The 18,380-nt window shown below is 39.5% G+C and overlaps 1 protein-coding gene across 4 annotated transcripts in view; it reads right to left on the bottom strand.

The window, feature by feature from the left end:
- MATN2 (matrilin 2) overlaps positions 1 to 18,380 on the bottom strand; it is a 70,244-nt gene that overhangs the window by 48,327 nt on the left and 3,537 nt on the right. For all 4 annotated transcript variants that reach the window (XM_057400517.1, XM_057400519.1, XM_057400520.1 and 1 more), the window contains exon 2: positions 12,667 to 12,834. In XM_057400517.1, coding sequence (XP_057256500.1) covers positions 12,667 to 12,820 — 154 coding nt within the window. In that variant the 5' untranslated portion in view covers positions 12,821 to 12,834. The remainder of the gene's footprint in view (positions 1 to 12,666; positions 12,835 to 18,380) is intronic.

Below are 18,380 nucleotides of genomic sequence, written 5' to 3'. Positions count from 1 at the left end.
AGGATACTGAATGCAAGCCAAATTGAGCAGAAACAAAATTCCAGTTCTAATGGGATACAGATATCCTGACATAACTATTTTCTATCTCAATATCTTAGTGGTATATCTGATTATTAATTATTTTTACTAATATAGCATGCAATATTCCAGCACAATTTTAATACAAAGAAAACACTAAGATATGATTTGTGGGAGCAGAGCAAGGGGAAAGAAAGATAATTACAGAAAAAAGCCTAAGAATATGTGTGTGTGTGTGTGTATGAGGGGAAAGACAGAGAAAGGTAAAATGACTGTAACTGTATTTCCCTTAAAACAAGTTGAAACTAGACCCATGGCGTTGAATCTTTTTAATTTGAGTATAAAGATTTGGATCCCAGGCTGAAGAGACTCAGTTATGTATTTTGAAATCAGGCATGAATCTTGGTGGGAAAAAGCCTGGACAGCATTAGTGGATAGTAGTCTCAGAAACCCACCCCATTGTGCTAAATTACTTAAGAAAAATCAGTCTGGATATAATACAGTATATTTCAAAACTGCTTTCACCAGCAAAATTCTATCTATAGAAATACACATATTTCCAAAATGTATTTAAAATCTTTGTCTTTTGATTTGGTGGCAATTTTAATAACCTTGTAATTATCAAAGCTGATATAGCTGAGATGGGCTTCATGAAAAATAAAAACTCTATTTAAACAAAACTCCAGCTGGAATTTTTGAGGAATGGCAATCAGTAATGACTAACAGATCTGAACACCCATCCTCTCAGATAAACTTTCAGTGACACATTTTAAGCAGTTGCATGCTTCTGCACTTGCCCTTGAAACTATAACCTCTTCCTCTCACCAACCCTCATTTTAAACAGGGAACTTTATCACAACTTCGGCAAACATAGTAGAGGATCTGGTTCAAGACCATCTTAAGAACCTGAACATTCACACGTCCATGAGACCTGATGAAATCCATCTGCGGGTCCTGAAGGAGCTGGCAAATGAAGTTTTCCCCATTTTCAAGAAGGGGAAAATGGATGACCCGGGGAATTACAGACCAGTCAGTCTCACCTCTGTGCCTGGCAAAATCTTGGAGCAGATTCTCCTGGATGGCATGCTAAGGCACATGAAAATCAACAAGGTGGCTGGTGAAAGCCAGCATGGCTTCACTAAGGGGAAATCCTGCCTGACCAATTTGGTGGCCTTCTATGATGGGGCTATGGAACTGAAGGACAGGGGTAGAGCAGTTGATGTCATCTACCTGGATTTGTGTAAAGCGTTTGACACTGTCCCACACAACATCCTTGTCTCTAAATTGGAGAGACATCTATTTGATGGATGGACCACTCGGTGGACAAAGAACTGGCTGGATGGTCGCACACAAAGAGTTGTGGTCAATGGCTCAGTGTCCAGCTGGAGACCAGTAATGAGTGGTGTCCCTCAGGGATCTGTGTTGGGACTGGTCTTGTTCAGCATCTTTGTCAGTGACATGGATAGTAGGATTGAGTGTGCCCTTAGCAAGTTTGCCAATGACACCAAGCTGTGTGGTTCGGTTGATACGCTGGAGGGAAGGAATGCCATCCAGAGGGACCTTGACATGCTTGTGAGGTGGGCAGATGGCAACCTTATGAAGTTTAACCATGCCAAGTGCAAGGTCCTACATCTGGGTTGGAGCAACCCCAGGCACAGCTACAGGTTGGGCAGAGAAGAGATTCAGAGCAGCCCTGTGGAGAAGGACTTGGGGATGTTGATCATAGAATCATAGAATCATAGAATCGTTAGGGTTGGAAAGGACCTTAAGATCATCTAGTTCCAACCCCCCTGCCATGGGCAGGGACAACTTATGCTAAATCATATCATGAGGATGATCAGGGGACTGGAGCACCTCCTGTATGAAGACAGGCTGAGAAAGTTGGGGCTGTTCAGCATGGAGAAGAGAAGGCTGCATAGAGACCTCATAGCAGACATCCAGTATCTGAAGGGGGCCTATAGGGATGCTGGGGAGGGACTCTTCATTAGGGACTGTAGTGACAGGACAAGGGGTAACAGGTTAAAACTGAAACAGAGGAAGTTTAGATTGGATATAAGGAGGAAGTTCTTTACTGTAAGGGTGGTGAGGCACTGGAATGGGTTGCCCAATGAAGTTGCCCTGGTGGTACTCAAGGCCAGGCTGGACAGAGCCTTGAGTGACATGGTTTAGTGTGAGGTGTCCCTGCCCACAGCAGGGGGTTGGAACTAGATGATCCTAAGGCCCTTTCCAACCTTAACTATTCTATGATTCTATAAACATCCTCATACCCAAAAGTAATTCACTTCCACTCTGTTTATGAAAAGTGACATTCTCATCGAAAGAGCTACTCATCCATAAACCTGATTCTAAGTCCGCAGAGGTTTTGTATTGTCAATGCAAAAGTTAAAAACCCCCTCCGTGTAAGCTCTATTATCCAAAGGAAAGACCAGGAGAGGCAAGACAAGGACAGAAGAGGCAAGGCAAGGCAAGGTCAAATCAACAGTAAATAAATTCTCCTCCCCACTCAACATCCTGTTTGTAAATGACAGTTTCAGTGATGCCACCTTTGCAAAATTAAAAATGCAAGGAAATTTCAGTTCTACTTGGAAGAATCCTGCTTGGATCCAATTACAGCCAGATACATAAAGCTTAAAAGAATACTTCACATTAGATATCTTAATTTCCCCTAAAGCTGAAAATTCTATTAGATTTTTTTCCCTGATCCCTGTGGGTTTCCTTTGACTCCTTTCTCAAAGCAAATGACATGCAATCCTGAACACCTACTTTGGCTTTGACAAACCTCTCACTGCTCTGACTTTGCTCATCCACCAAGGTTCTTTTTCTGAGAGTGTGTTTGTACCCTCTCAGCTTATTTCTAACTAATGATACATTGCCTTAATATAACTAAAGCAGCATCAGAGGGTTTTCCTGGGCATTGGAATTGACTCTTCTAGGCTGTAAAATCATTAGAACAGTTCCTAGTATTGTTTGTCCTAGGACAATTAACATTTTCTCAAACAATCCCCAGGCATGATACGGGCACAAGCCAGGGACCCATCCTAATAAGCAACGTGGATGTAAACACTTTGTAAGGTCAGGGTATTGAATAGTACCGAAACAGACCATTTCAAACCACTGGTGTAGTGCCAGAGAGCATTCTAAGATATTGTCTACGCTCAGAGGCCAGCTGGCCTGCATTCACAATATTAAACTCACCTTTCCTCTAAAATTGAGTGGTTATATGCAAGCTGTCTACTGGGAATAATCCCCATCCCCCTGTAGCCTCTGAACCACGGGAAGGAATTGCTTGGGGAGTGCTAATCACTGGGAGCCAGAGACAGCTCCAGCAATTAAACAGCAATAATAACAGTGGAATCCCAATGCCCAAGAATATTCCCTAGCACTGCTTAACTTCCTGAAACATTTCCATTTTGGGATATTTAAACCAAACATACTCAAAGGTCCCAGATGTATCAGATGGTGATTTTTCAAAAGTTTTTGCAAGCCAGCTCCCTTGAAAAGATCACTGCTTAAAACTGAGTTATTTTCTGTTGTTGTCCTGCATCTTTATGACTCCTTAATACTTTTTTAAGTCTGGTTATTACTTATTTGGCTATGTATGTCTTTATCCTAATACATGTGAATAGATAAATGCTAAAGGCAGCTAAATAATACATGAAAGTTAAGACATTGAAAAAGTAATTCATAACAAGTAAATATTAGTTCCATGAAGTTTCTTGTTATATAGAGTAAGACAATTTAAGCAAAAAGGAAGAATGAGATCGGTTAAGGAATAATGAGATCATAGAAGAACTATTGCCTGAGCAGGCAATGCATTAATGGCAATTTTAAGACTCAATATATTGTGTTTCTTAACTCACTTCACAGTAATGTATATACAAAAATATTACATGTCCTGTAATACTGCCAGCAATAACACCAGATTTATTTTTAGACTTTATCTTTAAGTAACAGAAGTCTTCACTCAGAATTAAATAAGAATACTATTCTTCCAGCTAGCACATTATAAAACTTCTTCTTAAACTTCTTTCTTTGCCATTTTTTTCCCCTCTAGCCCTCAACCTTACTTGCCTCTCTTTTCTTTAGAACTTCTTTCGTTACAAATCTCAGTATAACTCCTACCAAATTTGTTTCAAAATGTATGAACCTGCTAGGTGTCAAATATTTGTTCTTAAATTCCAGAACTATGGTTTTCCATAGCTAAAGATCCAGCCAGAAATATTGTGTTTGACAGGTTCTCTGATATTTCCAGATAATTTCTTAGTTCATTGAGGTTTAATCTTACCCTACAATCATAGAAGCAAAGAATACTCAAATTTGCAATTAATTCATAAATATACCAAAAAGTAAAACATTAAGATGGGAAGAAAGACATACCTATATCTACCTACATACACCTTCCAGGAAACTGCAGTAGCTTCTTTTGCAAAGATCAAGCATGAAGCACACAGCATAATGTTGCTCCTGTTTGGAAAACACATTTTGTGGTTGTTGCCTAGACTAAATGAAGAATGGCAGTAATTCCAAGCATTTCTTGGCTCTAGTGAGATATTTTGAGCAAGTTAGTTATCACTCTTTTTCTTTTTTCTCATTTTGATTCAAAGAAAAAGGATGGTATGGTGCTTTTCGGGTATTGTTTTCGGGTTTTGAAGCAAACATTAGAAACTGCTTAGTACCACCTTCTTGGCATATATACATGCTGCACTTGGTTCTGCAGGTGACTCCACCTCTTGCCAGGTCCGGACAGACCCTGACTCCAAGACCTGCCCCCGTACTCCCTGGCCCCACCCTTGCTCTGAGCCTTTCCCCACACTCACAGTTCTTTGGCCATAACACAAAGATTCATTATGAGTTTGGCAGCTCACCCATTCCTCCTTACAAATTTCTTCATCTGGGAACAATTTCTAAATGCACCAGAGCCTCCAGACATTTCTTTATTGCCTCTGACAAAATCTTTCCTGAACTTCCAAAACTTCTAGAAGAACTGTATAGCAGGAGACTTGCCTACAGATTCCCATTTCCTTCTACATGCAAATGCTTCTTTATCAGTAACTGCAGGAGGGTCCATTATCTAGTTCTCATTTCACCTCACTATTTCTATTCCTTCCCTGTCGTCCTTTCCAAACTAACAAAGTCATTATTAACATGAAGTCTCTCTAATTCCACAGTCCCAAAACTGACTCCTAGTATTTACTCATTTATTTACTGAGACTGGTGCCATCTCTGGCATAATCAAACTATGGTGTAGGGATACTCTCTAGTTTCTTAGTTCTTTTTACATATTTCAGCTGTTCTGAGATGGAAACTGTTGGGTTTCCTGACAGGAGTAAAACCTGCTTTCATGGTCAGGAGGATCAGGGAGTGTCTTGCTTTCCCCTGTAGGCAAGGAAACACCTGGACAGAAGGACGAAGCATCCTGATGCCACCATGCTAGTGCTGGCATCAATAACATCTACACTAAAGCTTGGGGTACTGTTGGAAGGACACAGAAATTATTAGAGAAGGAACAAACAGACAAAGTAAATAACTGTTGGAAGCAGTGTAGAAAATTCAGTGGAAAATATGTGCCCTCAATGAGTTTGTGCTGTTCTGCTTTCAGGGCATTAGCTTAGCATTTTAAAAACTCCTATCCATACTTTTTTTTGAAGTCACCATGCCTTTGTTTACAGGGAAAGCTGTTAGCAACCTCAACATTACTCATTGATCAGCTGACCTGACACCTCATATTTCTATCCATTGGTAATGGTCTAAGGATTAGATTATTTTCCAGAATAGTTTCAGAAACAGCACCATAGGATAGTGAAATATGCCATTCCCTTCTCACCCCAAAATATGTGGTCCAACCTTCCCCCTGGCAAACCATTTGTTCTACCACTTCAGCAGTACTTAAGTAAGTAGACGGTGTCTTCTAGCTTCCAAATCAATTTAAAGGCATGTTGTCTTAACTCACAATAGTGTCCTATTACCCACTCATGCCTATAAAATAAGATGTTCCTCAAGTTATGCAAATGCTTTTTCTAGGATTTTCAAGTTAATTTTGCACATATGTGCTTTTTTAATTATTAAGCTAAAGTACTAACAATGAAGCCAAAACCACCTTACTTTTGAGCATTCAGTATTCTTTCTTTTGGCCTGACCTTCCTTCAAGACAAAATACACAGAGGAGGCTTTGAGCTCTTTGAGAATACACACATAAAACCAGTTTGTAATTTTACTCAGTGAATTACTGTCAAGGCAAACTTTTTCAAACAAAAATGGTATTTCACAGTAATATGTGGGGGGTGTAGCAAACAATTTCAGAAATACAAAGAGCATTATCAATTTAGTACGACTTTTTCTGTAGCAGCAGCTATTCTTTACTCCTTGTGGAAAACTTCCAAATCAATTAAAAAAAAAGGGGGGGAGGGGGAAATATAAAAGATATAAAAGATAAGAAAACAAAGCAAAGAGAAGAGAGAAGACAGAAGAAAGGAAGGATGGAAGAAGGCTTTGTTAGAGGAAACACAAAATAAAGAAAAGACAAGAAATAAAATAAATACAAGAAAATTTCTTCTGCTGCTAGAAAGTTATATCCCATATAACATTAATTATTGAGTAGCTCATTAAGAGGCTTAAAAGTGAATGCTATTTTGAGAGATTACAATGAAAGCTGAAGTTTCAAGATAGGGCACAAAATCCATGGGAGACCTCTCAGCTATTGGGATAATCACTACTGGGAAGCAAAGCGCTCAATTGCTAATATTGCCTTGAGGCACAATGACTGTAAGATGTACCTACACACCTCAGAAGGAAGAAACAGGTGATTTCACAGACTAAAATGCTTTGCTCTCTTTCCAAATATAACACATCTCTATTAATATTAAATTTCACGTTTTGATTAGAGAGAATCTAAATGGGTACATGTTTGATTACCTTTTATCTTTATAAAAGTTTGGTTATATTTTAACTAAATAAGTGGTTATTCAAAAGATGTAATTTACAACCTCTTCCTACCCTTACCTACCGACTGAAATAGTTTTGATGTCATCAAATCACAGAATAGTTTGGGTTGCACGGGGCCTTCAAAGGTCATCTAGTCCAACCGCCCTGCAATGAGCAGGGACATCTCCAACTAGATCAGGTTGCTCAGAAGCAGATCCAGGCTGGCCTTGAATGTCTCCAGAGACAGTGCATCCACCACCTCTCTGGGCAACCTGTGCCAGTGTTTTACCACTCTCACAGTAAAAAGCTTCTTCCTCACATCCAGCCTGAATCTCCCCTCTTTTAGTTTAAACCAATCAATCACCCCTCGTCCTATCGCAACAGGCCCTGCTAAAAAGTCTCTCCCCGTCTGTCTTATAGGCCCCTTGTAAGAACTGAAAGGCTGCAGTAAGATCTCCCTGGACTCTTTTCTCCAGGATGAACAACCCCAACTCTCTCAGCCTTTCCTTGTAGGAGAGGTGCTCCATCCCTCTGATAATTTTTGTGGCCCTAAAATACTACCAACATAGTATGTCAAACACAAAATGCAGTTACCAAGATACAATTCTGACTTCAATTGCAATGCAGACTTCAGTTACTATGAGTCTACTTAACATGTTTGAGGACAAAATACTTGGCAGGGTTGCATTTATGTGAGGAAATAACACATACACACATACGCTGAAGATATGAATGAGTTTCTTGAAGCAGTTATTGCATGTTGGTTCAACAGTCCACATTAGCAGGATTTAGAGATCTGTAGCCAGCTCTTAGTGTACAAATGTACAATGACTGCAACCAAAACTAACCAGAAATCTTATCTGCACTCCACACAAGCATCACTGACCAGACTCACTTTCGTCACATACTTGCCTTCATACCACATTAACCCCAGAATGGTTACCCTGATATTGTTCTTGAGTCCTGAAGTTACACACACACAAGCTTAAGAACTGGGTTGCTTAACCTGGCTCCAGGGAGACCTTAGAGCAGCCTTCCAATACCTTAAAGGGGGCCTACAAGAAATCTGGAGAGGGACTTTTTACAAGGGCATGTGACAGGACACGAGGGAATGGCTTTAAGCTGAAAAAGTGGAGATTTAGATTAGATATTAGGAATACTTTAATGCAAGAGCAGTGAGGCACTGCCACAGGGTGCCACAGGAAGTTGTGGCTGCCCCATCCGTGGCAGTGTTCAAGACTACATTGGGTGGGGTTTTGAGCAACCTGCTCTAGTGGAAGGTGTCCCTGCCTGTGGCAGGGGGTTGGGACTTAACTATGTATAAGGTCCCTTCCAACCCAAACCATTCTATGATTCTATGATAGAAGAATGTTTGGAATAATTTTAACTGACTGTAGTGAGAGTGATTCATAAATTTAGTGAGCACTCAGTGTACTTTATATTGCTTCCCTTCATGTTATTAGTGGAATCATATATGTACAACCAAGAGATAAATCATTACATACTTTGTTGCAAAATATAATTAAACACACAGAGGAACATTTGCATTCAGCAGCAGTTTCTGCTAAACAGGAGCCAAGTACATTTCCTTCTTGGCCTCCTTTCCCCTCTCTGTTTCAATTTTGTGCAGTATCAGTAAATCTCTTGTAGTTTCTTTTTTTCTGGTATCATGTAGTATCTCAAAGAACATCCCCTAAATTAGCTTTTCTTCTCACATAAATAGTTATTTTCAAAACCAGGTATTCCTTCCTCAGGAACAGAAGGAATGATATTTCTTAGAATATTATTCTACAGCTTATTCAATTATTCCTATGCATCCACATCAGAGCTCTTCAAAAGAATATGCCCATGTGACCTGAAATACATGCCCGGTTTACAAGAACAGAGTTCACCGAAAGGAAAAAAAACCCACCAAAATCACAAAAACTTGTTATTCCATTTTTTTTTCCACAGTGCTGAAATATTGGTTTGCTTTGATTAAGACGCAGTAACGCAAAAGTTCCAAATCTGCTCCACCAAAATCCCTCCCAACATCAAACACCAAAAAAAAGCCACATCTTGCAAGGACTGGGTACACACTGCTCGTGAACATGGAACCTGCCAAAAGATGCTGTGGACCTCTGACCATGGCTTTGAAATCATGGTATGTAAATCACCACTCTGGGTAACTGACACAGGTCTTCATCAGTCTGCTCAGGTGCAAAAGTCTATTTCAGTTATATCCAAATGGAATTAGTTAATGTAACAGACATAATTTTATCTTTATAACCATGTAGCAAGTATATTTCCATTACTGCTTTTCTTTAGTATCCAAAAACCAGTGCTAAGATGGCAAAACGTGCTTTCAGTGATCTGTGTATAATCTAACAAAGCAGCTGTGCCCAGCAGGTGCAATGGTTTTGTCAGAGAGTTAAGTAAAAATTCTTCAGAGTGCTGATAAAGCCTTTAAAAGATAATATTCTAAAACAAAAGGTTAATTTCCTTTACAGAATCACTGTAAGGCCAAGGATCCAGTACTCAGGATTAAATTACTGATGAGGGGAAAGAGAAGGCAAAATTTAGTTCATATACCATGCAAGGGGAGAGGCAACCACCCTCTGCCACAAGGAAGACAAATGGAGCACCCTATTTCTTTCTGTTATTTCACAAGATCTTTAAAACTATGGAAATGATCCTTTAGAACATAAGTACACTGACATTAAATCAATATTTTCCAGCAATCTAATACAAATCCTGTTGTTTTGGGAAATACAGGTATACTTTCTATCTCTAAAGCAACTGCACATGTTCTACAACTAATATGCTGTAAGAAAGATTTAAGAAAATAATGACAAATTTAATTAAATTAGTATTATTGACAACCTTTAAATACTTCAAATTTAATTCCGTGTTTAAAGAAAGAAAAACCTGCAAAGCAATTTAGCTGTCAAGGACCACATACAAAGAGTTAAAAAACCTGCATGTCCAATCAATCCTTGCACAAAAGATTTCAGATGTTTTTAATGGAAATCATTAGATATAGCAATAATAATTTTAAACAGTAAACTCTGCAAAGATCTGCTAAATTAAAACAACACATACTGAGGCTTAACAGAGACTGGGGATAAAAAAAAAAACAGAGAGAATCTCATTCCTTCTGAAACCTTCATTAAAATGTCTAAACTATTAGTCCTAATAAGGCAAATTAACAAATCTATGAAGTATTAGGACATGGCTGCTGAAAAATTAAGTCCACCTAAAGCTACATCTCAAAGTACTTTTATCTGTGTGTGGACAATTCCATGGGATTTCTCATCCATTCATTTTGCTTATGTATGTTGTCAGTTTCCTGGAGCAGTGACTTTTACATGGACACTACTAGTATTTTACCAGTAAGCAGTTATCACAGCAGTATGCTTTTGTCTTAAAAATTGGCAAAATGAAGAAAAAATGAATAAAAATATTTGAATGCTAACTAATATTTGCATAGCATACTCCTTCATTTTAGTCCTAAAAACAGAGACCTCCATTCAAAGCTACAAAAAACCCAACCTGAACTTTTATTACTTTTCCAGGTATCTGTTGGTTCTTTGCAGCTGTATTGCTCACTTCTGCCTGCCAACCACATCTTTCCATGACAGCAGCAATTGTCATCACCACTATTTATAATATACATACTATGTAGAAGGGGACAGCCTCTAATGCCTGTTAAATTACTGCAATTCTGTAGTGATTTTATTAAGTTAATAGACTCAATGCCACTGAGATCATGGTTTGGCCCAGTTCTATCTCATGTAATTTAAGGAACACTGCAGCTTTCCAGCAGAGTGGCATGCATTTTACACATTCTGTTCTTTACAGAGAGGCACGTTTTCACCATGCCACTGTTCATATGCACTGCTGAATCTGAAGCAGGTGACCTAATTTATTGCAAAAGAACACAAGGCCTAAGAGTCTGACTCCAAACTGCCACATACTTTTATGGGCTGGACTAGAGAATGTCCCAAGTTTCTTGCATCATTTAATGTCTTGAAAAGGTTCTTCCAGCCAGAGCTGCCAAAACTGTTTGCATCCTGTACATGGCAAACTGAACAGCTATCCAGAATTTTCCAAATGCAGGGACCACAAATAGCTTGTCTTTTGAAAGAGGAAAGAAATAATTTTATCTATACATTTTGATTTATATCATGTGCTAATTCTTTTCATATATTTTCCACTATTTACAATATGAAAAAAGGCTACAAACACAATTAAAAAAAAATAGAGAGAGAGAAAAAGCAAGCAAGGAAATGTGGCACCTTTTAGTTTCTCCACATAACACCTTGCAGTTGCCTTCATTTTCTAGAGAGATGGGTAATTGTTTTCTTAAGGTAGTAAGCTTACATAGGCTATTTTCTGGGGATCCTAAAATATTCAGGAGGGGATGCTACTTAATTACATTTTAGAACTGAGGATTTTAGAAAGTTTGAGAGTCATGCTGAGTAAGGCGTGAATGTAGGTATTTCTCTTTGCTGTTCCACATCCATGGTTTTCAATGGACTAGATCTCCAGAGTTGTGGGTTTCAGCCTTCAGCTGCAAAACCCCAAGTGTCTCAAGACCACATCTATTAGTTTTGAGAAAAGTGAATAAGAAACGGAAATCTGTTGTCATTTGGCTTAAATTTGTTCTATAGGAACTGACAACCAGGGTTTTCAAGTCAATGAAGGACGTTATGAATGGTACTTTATGGAATTTTACATATTTAAAGGATGATGTTTTGTTTGGAGAAGAGTTTCATTAATGAAACTCGGTGCTCCCCTCTCTGTCACACAATCTTTCATGTTTCTTCTTCTTTTTTCCCCAATATATCTGCAGGAAATTTCAAATTCCTCATGTTCAGCTAGGTTAGGTGACCTTTACAGGGAGTTAGGCCACTTAACATCTCCCAGTGGCTGGAGAGAGATATCAGATTAGATCTGCTATTGATGTGTATCACAAAGCTCTAATGATGGTCTGTGTCCAAACCCTATCCATGCTGTTTTCATAATCTGGCAATTAATTTAAACAATGAGCAAAAGAAAATGATTCTAAGTCACCAACTGTTAGCAGATGAAAAAGTTGACCAGCAAACTGCCTGATGACGAACAGGCAATGATCAACAAGAGAGAGATGAACCTCATGTTTCAAAATATGACAGCTGCAAGCTAAAACTGCTAGATTCCATCCCCAGATTTTTGACAAAAGAGAAAAAATGAGGAAAAATGATCTACTCATTATAAATAAAATTAACCTGACAAAACAAAGGGATTAGCATCAAGTCATGTAATGATAAGCCTTACTTCAATAGCCACTGAGTTCCATTCAATTATCTTTATGCAGAGAACATACATACAGACAGCTAAAACTTGTTGGCATGGTAAAAGGCAGCTTTGGCAGAGCCTCCATGGACCAATATGTAATTTCTCTAAACAGTGAAAATAAGGTCTTTTTTTCCCAAGACAACAGTCCTGTATGTATTTATTTCATGCCACTTACATAAAGTAGATCTAGTACCCCAAAAGTAAAAACCTTTTTTCAGCAGCTGCTAACTGGTCAACAAACTTCCTCATATTCCATTCATTGCAAATGGCAATCTTCTTTTTATTATTACCTAACTCAGCCAAGTTTGGCCAGCTGCTCATGCCTTTTATAATTTTATTTGAGATGGCTTTTGGTGGTGGTGTTTGGCTTGGTTGTGGGTTGGCTTGGGGGGTATTTTTGTAACTTACCTAGTAAAGATTGTGAGTTAATATCCCTTCTTTGGGTGAATTGTCGTCCAGGGAGATCTTTTGCCATGACAAAGATAGTGGAAAGCAGAGTGTGTCCAAACAGCAGAAGGAAGCAAACAATCATTTTCTTCATCTTCAAGAAATAGAAGGACATTCAAGGATGTGAAACTGCAATAAGGGAGAGGAGATGAGCTCTTTGATTACACAAAAAGATCCACTGTAACCATGTCAGCCTCAGCTGCACTGCTTCCCTCCCATCACATACAAACATGCAGATACACTGGCTTGAATAATACCTACACTGTCAAGAAAGATCTACATAATAAAGTGGCACTTAGGAGACCTTGCATAGCGTTCGTATTACTAGTTGAAGTTCAAACTGAATAGTTAAAATGTATCATTTTTTTAAAGAATTCATAATAAGAATGTATTTTCAAAGCAGAAAAGAAACCTCGTTTCAGTCAATCTATGAGCATAAACAGGCTTGAGGAGCACACAAATCCATTTTCATTATTCTACTCAGCCCTCTTTTGCATTTTTTCAGAAGTTTAATGGCTCTTGTAGCCTGAGGGATACCTGCTTCAGAGAATCTGGGAGTATTGACACAAGAGAAGGGAATATATTCCAGAAACAGCAACTATAAATACAAACTGGTGACAGCTCATGCTTCCTTTTCAGGAGACTGTCCATAGTTGCCAGCATGAAGATAACAGTGCAAGATGAATCTTGTTTACTCAAGGAAACTTCTGAGGACTGGTAATGAGCTTGCCATAGACTGTGGAGAAATTTTGTCATAGAGAGGAGCAAGGTGACAGGCAAAATTCTTACACTAAGAGATGATTCCTGCCCACGAGTTGGTTAACACACCATCAAAAGCCACAGCTGACCCTGTCCACAAAGAGAAAGCTAACACTAACTCATCTTCTGGCCATGTCCCCTGTTGGTGGGCTTCCTCAGATGGTGATTCCTTCTACCTTCCCCCAAAACTTATTGTTCCTCTCTAACAGGAGCTAACAGGAGAGATGAATAAAACTACCTGCTCTCACAACAAAGAACTGTTCTACCTGAAACTGAGTGGAAATTTTAGAAGCAGTAGAAATTTTAGCAGTAATTCTTGGTTAAGTAACTAGCACATTGAAAACAATTTCAGTAGGGTCCTACACTGGATAAGCAGACAGAGTCACAGATCTGTAACAGAAGACAACTAAATGGTGCTGTTCAGAGAATTTTTTCCCCCCCATGAGGTATCCAGTGAAGAAAATTCTGAGTAAATATTTTCTGTCTAATAAAAAGGTTTTATACATTATTCTCCAGTCTGTCTCACACAACCATTACAGACTGATCTATTTTTTGGTCTATCAATCTATTTTTTTCCTTTTGTGTACCCTACTCAACATCCCCAAATGTGAGCACACGGTTCAGTATATATGCTAGAGAACAAAATGCACTGAGTTTTTGCACTCAAAATGCCCAACTTTGCTTAAACATTCAATAGTATCCAATAACAGGCAATATATAATTTAAGGACATTCAAACTAGGAAAGAGATGTAAATAGTTGGTGTTTATAATAGAGGCCACAAAAAATAAATTTCTGGAGCCCTAGCAGCATGGACACCTGGATGATATTACTGGTAGAGTATTTCCAAGTGCTCTAGTCAGAAACAAATGGACACTGCAAACAGCACGCACCACTGAAAATGGGACAACATTCTGCTGGAGGCAACAGTTGTTACTGCTGGAGATTACCAATGAAAACTTCCTCCAGGTTGTCTCCTCATTTCCCAGAATATCATCAACAACCACAGCACTGTGCAAGGGGGCCTTCTCTCTGCCTGGCCTGCTCCTTCAGCACACAAGGCAAACGGACCTCAAGGACACATGCCAGTTTTAGCACCAATGTTTCAGAAACATAGAAGGCATGCTCAGAGAGCTAAGGAGCATAGAGAAATATGCTCCTTTATCAAGAATGTCATGGTGTTTGCGTGACATAGTTTAGTGTGAGGTGTTCCTGCCCATGGCAGGGGGGGTGGAACTAGATGATCTTAAGGTCCCTTCTAACCCTAACTATTCTATGGTTCTATGATTCTGTCACAGGAGCCAGGAATGAGAGTTTGGTCAAGAGGGCTACTTGGCTGTTACATAGTTATCAGTTCCCTAACTCATCCCTCCTTCCCAAAGCCAAAGGCTGTGCATGTGGTAAGAGCTGACACTGATCCAAGCCTGTTGTACCCTTTCATCCACACTGAAAGTTTCTGTGCTGCCTTCCTGAGGTGATGATAGTTTGGACTTGTACTTTGCTCTATTCCATGTACATATTCGTGTTCACTGCTGCTCACGTTTTCACATGACCAGTAATACTGTGGTTGCACAGCTTCTCCACATACAGTCCTCCCATAGTTCTCTATTTATATTCTGGGTCTTCTGCAAGGTCCTCTGTCTTCACTCTAGAAGTTGGATGGTGTTTATTGTACCACATTTGGTATTTAACACCTCATTTTCTCAGCAGGCTAAGCCAGGCTGCTGGCACAGCCTTCTCATGCTGGCTAATCCTTGCTCTACCAGCCAAGAACACACTCCCAAAGTACCAGACTTACACATACTTTTGTGGTTACCTTCAAGCACTTCAATTCCAGCTGCCACAGGAGGATTATTCAGTATTACACCACTGGGGGTTACCTGCTGCCCATAAACCTCAAAAGCAAAGGACACCAAGAAGAGGTGTGACAGTCCATAGGGCTCAACCAGGTTAAACACCAGATGCAGTGGCTTCCACTAGCTTCCGTCCATGGAGAGGGGAAGATAAGGGTTCTATGCAGGGCTTTCACAGTAACCTTGGAGTAGCCAGTGCAGCACACTGTTCTACTGGACATGTGAAAAAGCTGCTAATAGAGAACAAGTAACTGCTGCTCACAGTACAATCTAGTGAGGGCTGCTTGCAGTATCTGCAGCTACCTAGAATATATAAAGGAGGAGATTCTCCTAGAAGGTGGGAAGTAAATATACAGACTCTCCTGTTCTTTTCAGGCTTCTCTTGCTCCCTAATTGACTGCTGGTCAAGACCTAGATGTTTCCATGATGTTTTCTTATCAGTTTTACCTCTGCTTTGCTTAGCTATACACCCATGCAACAGAATACTTTTTATGGATTTTCAGTTTTCATGAAGTACAGTGTAAGAATACTGAAAAATGAAATCAGGACTTCATCTTTAAAATACTTATCTTCTTTGTTGGACAGCACTCGAAAACAGAAGCCTTTTTCTACCCTTTCAAATACCTGTCCATGGCAGTCCTCTCATAATGGACTGATAACTGTTTTGGACAGAGACACTGATGAATACTGAGTGTAAATGGTGATAATCAATGACTTTCTCCACTGCATTGTGCATGTTATTAAGGTTTGTCCTCTTCACTACGATAACTCTCAAATAATGTGAAGAGCAAACTGGTGCTCTATAGCTTATGCTGAAGTCAGTGTCCTTCCATCTCTTACTTCAGGAAAAGCTTTTTCACACAGAATCCAGAAACCCTCCCATTAGTCTGGAAGGCCACCTTTTTTCATTCAGGTACCTTAAAAATGTACTTATTCTTGCTGGGCAGGTCATGCTAAAGAAGAAATTGGAAAGCATAGCAGTATGTTTCAGCTCATGTCTCCCACTCTTCTGGGTGGTCTCCTTCCTCAGCTTGCAGTACAAGTTCCCTTCCAAGGCTAAATCAGAAACATGAACTCCACAAACCCCTACATCTCCACCTTCTTCATCTGCCACCAAAACTGGCACAATGCACAGAAGCGGAAATTCTCAGCAGTTACCTGGAACATCAACACCTTTAATAACTACAGATAATAACCCCTCTCTTGAACCCTATGTAATTTCTCATCATAGATGGGAAGGAAAGGGAAGACAAGAAAAAACAGCAGAGGCAGCAGTTATTACCACCGCAGAAGCTGCCATCAGTTTTCCTTGTTTGATAGTTAAAAGAAACAGCCATTTATTTTCATTAAGCTGTCGGCAGATCCAACTTCAGTAGTTTTAAGTTATAAAAAATGTAAGTGCATAAAAGGGGAAAATATTCTGAAGTTCTTTCAGCATTCCCTATTATGTACCCATTTTTAAGAAACTGTGATCAAATCAAAAGACTTTTACTCAAGTTAAAGGAACAGCAAGTGATTTGTACAAGCCAATAAAATCAGAGTCTGTGTCCCCAAGTTAGCAAGCACAGTGAGTTACTTGGAAAAAGAATGATCTCTTATTACATGAAAGCCACAAAATACCTCATTCTCAATCCCATCACCTCAGAAATTATACAAACCCAAGGACATCAGGCACGGTAAAGCCCTGTTAACTATCAGTTACAACTTGTTCCAAGATACTTTACTATCCACAAACCAGCACATGCATTACTAGTCCGTTACTCATAAAATCACTCTGTGTGGTATGGGTATCAGGACATAGAGTATTAATAATTTCCTCCATCTTTCTGGACCAGTTGCTGACACAGGCATTTTCCATTTCTGAAAAATAGCTATATAGCCCCACAGAGTCCAATATCATACCCATCCCTAGCCATGCAGGTATGGCATTGGGGCAGGGGGCCATAATCAGGAGGATATTTAGCACATCTGCAAGAAGCACCATCTTGCCTTCAGCCTTACAAAGGAGTGCTCTGCTGTCATCCTGTTCCACCAAATGACACACTGGATTTTCTGCAGCTCCTTGCTGCTCAAGGAGGGCTTTACCAGGCTCAGCAACACAGGACAGGTAGAACTCCCCTAAATCATGGTTGTTAACTGCATCTCACTAATAATCATTGGTGAGATAACCAAATAACCAAATAATAATGAAGAAGAAAACAGGTTGCAGGTGCTCCAAGTTTGTAAATTCCTTATTTGCTCCTCAACCCTGATGGCAGGCACTATGTGCACATGAGTATATAACCCACTACTACACCAAGTCCTGCAAAGCAGACTGGTATGTCCTTGCTAACACATTCTTTAGCTCCTTTTAAGAGTCTAACTTATTCATGCTATCAGTAGTATCAGATGAATCTGAGAAACTCATTATCTCAAAGTCAGTTGTTACTGCAGGTGTGCTCTGAGGCAGACAACCCAAATGCTTTCATAGTAGCAGAGCAAGCCACCACAATAATATAACTGTTGACTTGGCAACATCAGTCTTTTACCAATCTAAAATAATGAGTGTCCAGACACTAAGAGTAATCCAAATCTACAGTGGCTTAAGGACCAGAAGTTGTGTACTCCAGCACAAGAAGACTGGGTCAAATTCTTTGAATGGGTCCATGAAGGTCTCCTTCCTGACAGGAAGTTTTATGGCCACATGTTGTTTTGTGTCTGCAAAAGGGCATGATCCTAGCATGTGATGGCAATTTGCCTGTTCTAGACATGTCTGCATAATGATGGGGCAGGATGACAACCACAGATTCACAGCCTTCCAACCTTTGGTTCCTGCTCTTTCATATGGTCCTTCTCATCCAGCACATATTCCTACCTCAGCATCTAAAAGGCTATTCCAGTGCTCTGTACAATGCAGAGAGGTGCCTCTGCATTGTACTAGTTGATCTGCAACTGAAAGAAACTCCATCAGTACCTAATTATTCTGACTACTGCTACAAATGCTCTCAGCTGAGTTGTATCCTGAAGTAATATAATGAAATGTGACAATGGAAATTAACTTAGATTTTGAAACAGTAAAGGGAAG

The sequence above is a fragment of the Pezoporus wallicus genome, unplaced genomic scaffold (assembly GCF_028554395.1).
Source record: "Pezoporus wallicus isolate ANWC-B61680 ecotype Strahan unplaced genomic scaffold, APGP_CSIRO_Pwel_v1 contig_7985, whole genome shotgun sequence".
Classification (NCBI taxonomy): Eukaryota; Metazoa; Chordata; class Aves; order Psittaciformes; family Psittacidae; genus Pezoporus; species Pezoporus wallicus.
The sequence above is the reverse complement of the archived record's forward strand: the minus strand, read 5'-3'. Positions and strand labels throughout refer to the sequence as shown.